The sequence below is a fragment of the Aphidius gifuensis genome, linkage group LG1 (genome assembly GCF_014905175.1).
Source record: "Aphidius gifuensis isolate YNYX2018 linkage group LG1, ASM1490517v1, whole genome shotgun sequence".
Taxonomy (NCBI): Eukaryota; Metazoa; Arthropoda; class Insecta; order Hymenoptera; family Braconidae; genus Aphidius; species Aphidius gifuensis.
This window is the reverse complement of record NC_057788.1, coordinates 20635913-20647545: the sequence shown is the minus strand read 5'-3', so window position 1 is coordinate 20647545 and position 11633 is coordinate 20635913. Positions and strand designations below refer to the sequence as shown.

General features: G+C 27.8%; 1 protein-coding gene across 1 annotated transcript; it reads right to left on the bottom strand.

The window, feature by feature from the left end:
• Positions 1–6805: 6805 nt before the first annotated feature.
• Positions 6806–8810, bottom strand: LOC122860491 (suppressor of Mek1-like). The gene is made up of 3 exons (XM_044164329.1): positions 8558–8810; positions 8015–8487; positions 6806–6997 (listed from the first exon to the last, which is right to left on the bottom strand). Exons 1-3 carry the CDS (start codon positions 8808–8810, stop codon positions 6806–6808), a joined length of 918 nt encoding a protein of 305 aa, XP_044020264.1.
• Positions 8811–11633: the final 2823 nt, after the last annotated feature.

The window sequence follows — 11633 nt, the reverse complement described above, 5'->3', positions numbered from 1 at the left end:
ATTTTTTTATCCCTAGCGAAAATGCCGATAGTCGGATTGTGCACTGATCTCATACAAAAACGACACAAAACCGACACACGACTATAAGAATTTCTAAGTCACAAAAATAAATAGTAAGAAGCATTTAAAAAATAAAATATTATGTCTAAAAATTTCTAAATAATATTTTTATAATTTGAGACACATTAGAATTTTTTTTAAATAATTTTTTTATTGAAAAAACTCAATTCTGTTGATGTATTAAAAGTGAGGTTAGCTGTCAGAATCATCTGTACACGACTGTGAGATTCAGTGAGATTTTACAATTCTCACACAATTCCGACACAATTCCGACACACGACTGCTTGAAAAACAGTTCATTTTTATTTTGTATTTAATATAAAAAGAGCATTTTATTAATAAAAATGTGTTCAATATTAAAGTTATTATATTTTAATAATTTTAGGCATATTAGATTTTTTTTTTTTTGAATAAATTTTGATAAAAAAAATAATTGGAATCGTCTGTGAGAATTTGCGATTTGCAAAAATTTTTGTTTAATAATAAAATTATAATCTTTTAATAATTATAGGCATATTAGATTTTTTTAAAATTATTCTATTAGAAAATTATCATTTTTTGGTTTTTTTTTCAAAACTAATACATTTAATCAGTTTCCCACGTATTTGGTATTTTGTAACTCGAATGTAATTTGTAATGAAACCATGTATTTGTTTTCCATGTTTCAATTATTTTTTTCAAAATTTATTCAAAAACTAATATGTCTAAAATTATTAAAATATTATAACTTTAATATTGAACAAAAATTTTTATCAATAAAATGCTTTTTTTCATATTAAATACAAAATATAAAAATATACTGTCGTACGTCTGTCGGAATTGGTCGGAATTGTGTCGGATTTACAATTCTCACAGTCGTGTGTCGGAATTGTGTCGGAATTGTGTGAGAATTGTAAAATCTCACTGAATCTCACAGTCGTGTACAGATGATTCTGACGGCTAACCTCGCTTATAATACATAAACAGAATGAAGTTTTTTCAATAAAAAAATTATTTAAAAAAAATTCTAATGTGTCTTAAATTATAAGAATATTATTTAGAAATTTTTAGACATAATATTTTATTTTTTAAATGCTTTTTACTTTTTATTTTTGTGACTTAGAAATTCTTATAGTCGTGTGTCGGTTTTGTGTCGTTTTTGTATGAGATCAGTGCACAAACCGACTGTCGGATTGGTGTCGGATCGGTGTCGCCATTTTCGCTAGGGATATCTTTTTATATGAAGCAAGTTTACATTTCTGCAAAAAATTGTTTTTTAATATTTATGCCACATCTCATAAATGTAATAAAAAAATAATTAACATATTTTGATTCAGTTGAGGTATTTACATACGTAGATATATTATCTATCATTTTTAAGTTCAATAATAATTTTGTTTTCTAGATTTACTGTTGCTGAGATTATTGATCGAAATTTTTTAAATACTAGAAACACGACGATGACGATGTCGATAATGATAATAAAGAAAATCTTAAATATCCAACACCACTATTCTTTCATTGAAAAATAATATCCAAGTTGGTCCTTATATTAATTGTTATGAAAATTAAAAATTCAAGAAAAATTTTTAAATTTATTAATAAAAATTACTTAAACATTTATTTAGAAAAGTATCTGAAAATTGAGTAACTAGAATTTGTTACTTTTGTCTTGATAAAGTCCAATGATTGATCAACGATCATTGTCAACGAGTCAAAAATTTTCAAATTTGCCCTTTTTTGCATATGCTGCATATGTTTCTACTTGAACTTGTATTTTTATCTCCACCAATATATTTTACTAAAGTAAAATTAAATTTTCTAGGAACAGTTGATCCAGTGGAGAAACTAGTGGCTTTTTTCTTATTAAAATCTTTAACAGCTCGTTTCCAATAACGGAGTTGAGTGATGTTATTAATATTATAACCACGCTGTTCTTTTAACATGTCCAAACTCCAATGTGGATTTTCATTTGCAAGATTAACAACTTTAGATTTTATTTCATGGGGAACAAAAACTCTTGAGTATAAAAATGATTTTTTTTTTGAATGTTGCAATTAATTTTCAGATTATTTGATTTACCAGTAATTTCGTTGTTTTTTTTAAAAGTTTTTAACCAGGTATCACGTGCTAAAAATTGTATTGGTTCAAATATTTTTTTCGTTTCAAGTCCCCATAGAAATGTAGAAATTGAGGAACGTTCAAAATATACTACTAATATTTACAGATTTAAAATTTTTTTTGTTAGCTGTTGTAAGCCCTTGTAAGCGCTTATAAGCAAGACAAGTTGTGAAACAAGTCCACTAGACTACGTCCTTTCAGACAAACAAAAAACTTTACCGCTCACCTCATCGGTTGTCTCCAAGGATCATAGCAGAACTGATTGTGTTTTCAGTTTTTTAATAACTGTTGTTTATACAAGAAGTAATCCAACAAGTATATAATATGATGCATAACTCATTTTAGTTTGTACTGCTGATGATGCATCTGGTAATTCATTATTATCATTAATTATTTTAATTGGATTTCCATTATTATTTACATTCAATAATACTGTTTCATTATTTGATATTGTTGACGTTAATTCTTGTGATTTGCTTGTTATCGATACTGGTGAAAATTCATCTTGATCTAAATTTGGATCATCAGTTGTTGTAGTTACTGTTGTTGACTCTTCTTAATTTTTTGTTGTATTTGCAGATGTTCCAAATGAATCAAACATACTTGGTATTGTTTAAAATAATGATTGATTTCTGTTGGTTTCGGTGATTGTGTTGTGTCTGGAGTATCTGATGTCTCTGGACTATCTGATGATATTTCAGTTACACCTGACCAATCAATTGGTTGAACAATACTTGTACGAATACTAGATTTTTCAATACCAGAACCATCATCTGAATCATCTCCAACACTACCTGAACCCTGAGCGTTCATTTGCATTTTTTTCAAAGTATTACTTGCCAGCAAAACTTTGAATAATTTTTAAAGACACAAACAACGCATACAAAAATACACATAGCACTGAATTTGCCGACAACGATAATAATGATGATAATCAAAGAAATCGTAAGTTTCCATCGCAACCATACTTCAATTAAAAATAATATTCAAGTTGTTAATTATATTCATTCTTATTATTTTCAAACAGTTTATATACTTTGCTCTAGTTATATGTGATGTTAATAATCAATAAGAGTATATAATAAATTATTATTAATAATTAATGAAAGTAGAAGAATACATGAAAATGAAATATTCAAGATGATTGTTTTAGAAATAATATGAATTTATTAATAATAATTTTATAAACATATATTTATAGAAATATTTTTGGAATTCGGTAACTTGTGTTGTTACTTTTGTTGTAATGAAATCCAATGATTGACCACCGATCATTAATAAAAAAAAAAACAAAAACAACTCGATAATTATTGATCCAGCCAGTGACAATAAACAGTGAGTAATTTTAACACCAAAGGCTCTAAATTTGTCCTCGTTTGCCTGTCTCCACTTGCACTTGTATTTTTACCTTCATCATATTCAATATTTTACTGAAGTAGAATTAAATTTTCCAATGGAAAGACTAGTAGCTCTTTTCTTATTGGAATTTTTAACATTTTGTTTCCAATTGTCGAGTTGAGTGATGTTTTCAAGATTATTGCAACCACTTTGTTCTCTTAGCCTTTTCAAACTCCAATGTGGATTTTCATTTGCAAGATTAACAACTTTAACTTTTATTTCATGGGGAACGAAAATTCTCGAGAAAGTAAGTGATTCTTTTTTTTGCAATTTACAATTAATTTTCAGATCATTTGGTTTACCAGTTATTTCGTGTTTTTTTTTAAAAATTCTTATCCAGCCATCAAGTGCTGAAAAATTTCCAGGTTTAAATATTTTTTTTGCTTCGAGTCCCCATGTTCTAATTTTTTTATTGGTAATTACTTCTCCTTTTTTTTGGTTCTCAATGCACTTATTTACAACCCAGTTATTTACTAAGTTTTTTTTTTCACGAGTAGATCCCCGGGAAAAAATTCCGACGATCGTTGACGATCGTATATGCACGATCGTGGAAGACAACGCTTTTGTCCACGTCTCGGGTGATCTTCAAAGATCTTCAACGATCTGTGGCAATCTGTGGCGATCTTCAAAGATCATCAAAGATCGTGGACGATCAGAAAAAAAATAAAACGAGGAAAAACAATTAAAACTACTTTAAACAAATATTTTACGACATTTTAGAAAGAAATATTGAGTTTTTATGTTTTATCTACAAAGATCGTCACAGATCGTCAACGATCTTTAAAGATCTTTAAAGGTCTTCACTGATCTGTGACGATCTTTAAAGATCTTCAGCGATCTGTGACGATCTTTATAGATAAAACATAAAAAATTCACTATTTCTTCCTAAAATTTCGTAAAATATTTATTTAAAGTAGTTTTAATTGTTTTTCCTCGTTTTATTTTTTTTCTGATCGTCCACGATCTTTGATGATCTTGAAATACATTCTGCGATATTCGAAGATCAAAAGACCTTAACATATCGCTGAAGATCGCCACAGATTGCCACAGATCGCTGAAGATCTTTGAAGATCACCCGAGACGTGGACAAAAGCGTTGTCTTCCACGATCGTCGGAATTTTTTCCCGGGTCCTCCTTGTTGAATCTGTTTTTTCCACCTTGTAACTTGACGGCAGTTTTTAATATTTTTACAACCACTGTGTTCTCTCAGCATATTTAATGACCAAGTTGGATTTTCTGTTGCCAATTCAACTACAATTGCTCTTTCTTTCAAGAAAGTTTCATCATTTACTCTAGTTTTATCTTCAAGACTTTCGTTTTGTTCTAGGCTATTATCATCGTCATCAACATAAAGATCAGGATCGTAATCATCATCAACATTATCAGCACTATCATCATCATCATCAAGGCAACTTTCGTCTGTGGTGGCGCTTAGTTTATCATCTTCTTCTGTATAAAAATTATATTTTGTAGGAGCAGATGATCCAGTACGAATTCTTGTGTTCTTTTGGTAATCAACATTTTCAATGACTTCATTCGAGCAACTTTGATTATTATCTTTATAAAAATTAAATAAATTGGATATTCCATTTGACTTTATTTCTAGTCCAGTTAATTGATCTTTCGAGTTATTTATTTTATCAACATCAATTGAATGATCTGTAACTGGTAACATTTCATCTTTAATGGTTATACTTTCTTCTATAAATAATTTTTTTTCCTTTTCAATCAAATCAATCATATATAATTTTTCAACTAAGTTTTCATTTGAAGAAGCAATTTGTATATTTTGAGCATTACTTGCATTATCACAGTTGTTTTTTTTGTAATCTGAAAAGTAAAATAAATTGAATCAAATTATAATTAAATAAAAATCTTACAGACATTTCAAATATACCTGCTTTAAACATCTTCTTAGAATGAATTTCATCAACTGGTATATTTCTTTTTTTTGATATCATCTTGTCTTTACGGTGAACTTTGTGAACTTGTTGTTGTTGTTGTTGTTGTTGTTGTTGTTGTTGTTGTTGTTATTGTTGTTGATCCAATTTATTATGATTATCATCATAACCTAAGTTACGAGTGGCTTCTGCTTTACCACTTTTTATTGATTTGACTTTTGACTCTTTTTTGGCTTCAATGATCTTGTTCATAATTATCATCATGGCATCATACATGTCTTGACCATAATGTAATGACAACCTTGAAAATAAGTTGGTATCGCGTTCACTGAGATAATATTCTTTTTTTTTTAAAAGTTCCCAACAAAAATTAAATGAATCAGTAAACAATTTTCGATCAGTTGTCTCAAGCTGATGTTTATCAAATTGTTCCATCTTACTGATGAATATATTTTTCAAATTTGTTTTTTTAATCTATGTAGTTTTTTATTGTTGTATTTGCAATGTTTACAATGTTTTTATTGTTGTTTTATACTTGGAAGATTTTTAATAAATCAAATACTTCAATAATTCAAATGAAACTCTAAACTAATAAGGAGAAACCGGCCAGAGAGTACTGCGACAGTTTTCATGTAAACCATGAACAGATTTATAATTACGCATTTTCATTTAACCACAAAAATCATACATTTAATTATATTTAAAAAATTAAATTATTATTTTTCATATTTTTATTTTAACACATGAAATAGGTCTTTTGTAATAAATAAATAATTAACATTTTAATATAATTGAATTTTTTACATTTTTTTCATAAAAAGTATATAGCTATATAATTGAAACCAGTGAGACAAGATATTGTAACGATAAATTAATTTTTGAAAAAAAAAACGGCAATTTTGTAAATGTGTTGAATAAACGTCTAAATAAATTATTTGTAATCAATCCAATTATTAACAGCCACTTGGAAAATCCATATATCTCAAAACCACACCAATGATTTTTTTTTTATATTCAGCACAGGATTTTTATTTTAACTTTGTTTTAATCATCAATAATAATTGTTTTAAGAAAAACAAAAAATTTAATTATCAACTTTGATACAGAGTGATACAGAGAGAAGATTTCTCTCTGTTTGATTTATATAAATTTATTATTAACATTCGTCAATGTCCAAAACCACCAAACTTTTATCGAAATTAATAACTAAATTGTTCATTAATCATTATATTATTTGTTATTAATTTCAAAAAGTTTATAAATTTTATTTTAGTCGAATGTGTTGTTAATAATTAATAAGAGTATAATAAATAATTAATATAAAAGAATACAAATAAAATAAATATTCAAGACGATTGTTTTGTTGCAGTTACTGTTCTTGACTCTTCTAAATTTTTTGTTGTATTTGTAGATGTTCCAAATAAATCAAACAAACTTGTTATTGTCCAATATGATGATTCTGTTGGTTTTGGTGATTGTGATGTATCTGGAGTATCTGATGTTTTTGGACTATCTAATGATGTTTCAGTTATACCTGACTAATTAATTGGTTGAACAATACTTGTACTAATACCAGATTTTTCAATACCAGAACCATCATCTAAATCATCTCCAACACTACCTGAAGCTGTATTTGCATTTTTTTCGAAATATTACTTGCCAGCAAAACTTTGAATACTTTTTATAGACACAAACAATGCATACAAAAACACGCATAGCACTGAATTTGATGACGACGATAATAATGATGGTGATAAAGAAAATCGTGAGTGTCCTACAAAAACATCTACTTTAATTAAAAATAATATTCAAGTTATCATTGATGAACTCATCAATTATGATAATTGTTATTATTTTTAAACAGGTCTCGTTTGTCTCTGTCTCCACTTGAATATGTATTTTTATCTCCATCATCATATTTATATTGTACTGAAGTAGAATTAAACTTTTCCAGTGGAAAGACTGGTGATCTTTTTCTTATTGTACTCACTAACAGAACGTTTCCAATAGTAGAGTTGACGGATGTTTTCAAGATTATTACAACCACTTTGTTTTCTCAGCGTTTTCAAACTCCAATGTGGATTTTTATTTGCAAGGTTAACAACTTTAACTTTTATTTCATGAGGAACGAAAATTCTCGAATATAATAACGATTTTTTTTGCAAGTTACAATTAATTTTGAGATTATTGGGTTTACCAGTAATTACGTGGTTTTTTTTGAGCATTTTTAACCAGCCAACACTTGCTGAAAATTTTATAGGTTTAAATATTTTTTTTGCTTCAAGTCCCCATGTTTGAATTTTTTTATTTGTAATTATTTCTCCTTTTTTTTGGTTCTTAATGCACTTATTTATAACCCAGTTATTTACAAAGTTATTTTTTTCACGAGGAGATCCCCCTTGTTTTATCTGTTTTTTCCACACTTCAAGTTTATGTCGGCTTTTAATATATTTACATCCACTGTGTTTTCTCAACATATTTAATGACCAAGTTGGATTTTCTAATGCCAATTTAACTACACGTGCTCTTTCTTTAAAAGAAATTTCATCACCTACTTTAATTTTATTTTCAAGATTTTCATTTTGGTTAAGGTTATTATTATTATTATCATCATCATCATCATCATCATCATCTTTAGTAAAGCTTAGTTCATCATCAACATCAATAATATTATCATCAAGGTCATTTTCGTCTGCAGTAGAGCTTAGTTGATCATCTTCTTCTGTACAAAAGCTATATTTTTTAGGAACAAGTGATCCAGTACGAATTCTTGTGTTTTTTTGATGTTCAACATTTTCAACGACTTTATTCGTACAACTTCGATTATTGTCTTTAAATGAATTGGCAATCCTATTTAACTTTATTCCTAGCCTCATTAAATGATCTTTCGAATTTTTACTTTTGTCAACATCAATTGAATTATCTAACACGATTTTATCTCTAATGGTTACACTTTCTTCTTTATTTAAAGAAGGAATTTGTATATGTCTAGAATTACTTGAATCATCACAGTTATTTTTGTTGTTATCTGAAAAATAAAATAATTGAATCAAATTACAATTCAATAAAAATCTTAAAGACATTTAAAATATATGTACCTGCTTTGAACCTCTTCTTGGAATGACTTTTATCAACTGGTATTTTACTTTTTTTTGATATCATCTTGGCCTGACTGTGAACTTTGTCAACATGTTGTTTTTGTTGTTGTTGTTGTTGTTGTTGATCCAATCGATCAGAATTATCATCATAACCTGAATCACGAGTGGCTTCTGTTGTTACATTTCTTATTGATCCAACTGTTGATTTTTTAACTGCAACTTCGTGCTCATTGGATTTTATAATTTTGTTCATAATTATCATCAGTGTTGGGTAGGTAAGATACCTTGGTATCTTACATGTGTAAAATACCATGTAAGATACCGTATCTTACATCATCGGTTTCATACATCGAGGTATCTTACATTGCGTTCCCAGCGCCTCTTACGAATAAAAGTGGAACCTTCGTGCTACAATTTCTTTTTATTCGATTAATACATGTAATTCATTTATTAAATAAATAAAAATTCCAAAAACAAGCAATAGCTAAGGAAAAGATGTAGCTAAGGAATTAATGTTGCTCAAAAAAGAATTTCTTTGGCAACTGTAATTCCTTAGCTCCATCTTTTCCATAGCTACTATTTGTCCTTGGGATTTTTATTTATTTAAAAAATTAGTTATTTAAAATTAAAGCAACATTAATTCCTTAAAACATAATTTTTTGGCAACATTAATTTCTTAGCTACATCTTTTTCTTAGCTACTGCTTTTCCTTGGACATTTTAATTTATTTAATAAATAAAATTACATGCATTTTATTTTTTAAATAAATAAAAATCCCAAGGAAAAATAGTAGCTAAGGAAAAGATGGAGCTAAGGAATTAATGTTGCCAAAAAATTATGTTTCAAGCAACATTAATTCCTTAAAACTGGTTTTCCTTGATATTATATATATTTATATAACAAATAAATTACATGTACCAATATATATCGAGCAATAAGAACTAATTGTCGAGTTGACAGTCAATAAGAATGTTCAAAATGGCGTCAGAGGTATCTTACAGTTTCTTACAGTATCTTACAGTATCTTACTGTAAGTGTATGAAACCTCAAAAATCGACCATTTACCCATCACTGATTATCATCATGGCATCATACATGTCTTGACCATAATTTATTGACAACCTTGAAAATAGATTAGTCTCACGTTCACTGAGATAATATTCTTTTTTTTTTAAGAGTTCCCAACAAAAATTAAATGAGTCAGTAAACAATTGTTGATCAGTCTTCTCGAACCGATGTTTATTAATTGGTTCCATCTTACTGATTATGTATTGCTTTTTTAATGTATGTAGTTTTTGATTGTTGTATTCGCAATGTTTACAATATTTTTATAATTGTTTTATTCTTGAAAGATTGTTAATAAATGAAACACATGAAACCTCAAACTATGATTGACAATAAGCTATAACAAGGAGAAACCATTCAGAGCAAGCCAGAGAGTGCTGTGACAGTTTTCATGTAAATAAAACCATGACTACCAATATAATTACGTGTTTTCATTTGACCACAACAATCATGTATTTAATTATTTAAAAAATTAGATTATTTTTTTTTTTTTTTATACTAGCGCCCTCGCCGGCCGCAAGCGGCCGCCTCAGTTGTTTCTATGCTATATGCTATATGCTATATGCTAAATTCCAATGACACGTCATCATGTGGTGTTATTAACAAAAAAAAAAAAAAAAAAAAAAAACAATGAAATTTTAAATTAGAGAAAAAATTAATTTATAAATAATATTTGACGATGACTAATAGAATGCTTGAGCCCAGCCCGCGGATACGAAATTAAAAGCCTTTTGATTTGTACTAATTTTTAATAATGTCAACAATTATTTTATTTACACGTTATTGAAAGGTAGAGGACAGGTTAATTTTTTTCAAATTGACTCGGAACATGCAAAAGTTGCTAAATGATCAGAATTATTTTGTATTAATTTGAGCTATTAACATCGGAATTATTCACCTGAAGAATAACGACAAAAAAAAAAAAAAGTTACTCCAAAAAATGTTTATACAATAGACAGACGCATGGTGCTTTAAATGATGGATCCTTTTTCCATTTATTTCCTATCTATTTCAAAGAAAAGGGCAATTCTGGTGGAAATATTTCTCCGGCATTACTCCGTTTTTGGTCCATTTCTTGAGAAATTACTCTGACATGAGATCAATGCTGGATTTTTGTCTCTTTCATTGATCTCATGCCGAAATAATTTTGCCGGTACTAATTTCATGCCGACGAAATTACTCCGGCATGAATCTCATGTCGGAGTAATGCAGGACTGCAGGAGTAATGCCGGAGTAATATTTCCACCAGGGAAAAGCTACAACTTGTATCAATAAAATAAAAAGTTACACCTCAATAACAATAACATAGATTGTAAATTAAAATTTTTTAGCTCACGTCTTTCTCATCAAAAATAATAAAAAATTGTTTAAAATTTTAAAAATATTTTTTATTGAAGGCAATATGTTAATAAATAATTGTCGTTCAACAATTTTTTTTCATCTATGGTCTGTCATTATCTGCTATTTATTGTAAGAAGAAATAGCTTACTCTAAATTTTAATTCACAATAATTTGTTATTATTATTGATGTACAAATTCCGATTTTATGAGTGCAAATTAGCTTCTGCTTTTTTCTTTAAATTAGATAAGAATTCAATCAAAAAGACCCGATGCGTTTGCGAATATGAAAATTTTAGAGCAAATATTTTAATTTTGTCGTTGTTCTTAAGGTAAAAATCCAATGTTTGTAGAAATTAGTACAAAATGTTCTGATTATTCAACAAAGTATTGTAAATTTAAATTCTCGAGTAAACTATTTTTTTTTCAATATTATTGAAGTACGAATCCTGCTTCCATTGATTCAAATAAGCTCATGACTTTTTTTTCGAGAATAAAGAAAAAAATTATCTATCATTATTTATTATCCGAGGTGCCATGCAATTGTTAATAATCAATTTTCGTCAAACAATTTTTTTCTATTATTTTCCATTGAAGGACAAATTCTGTTATTATCAATATAAATTAACCTATGACTTTTCCTTCGAGGGTAAAAACAAATCATTCAATAACA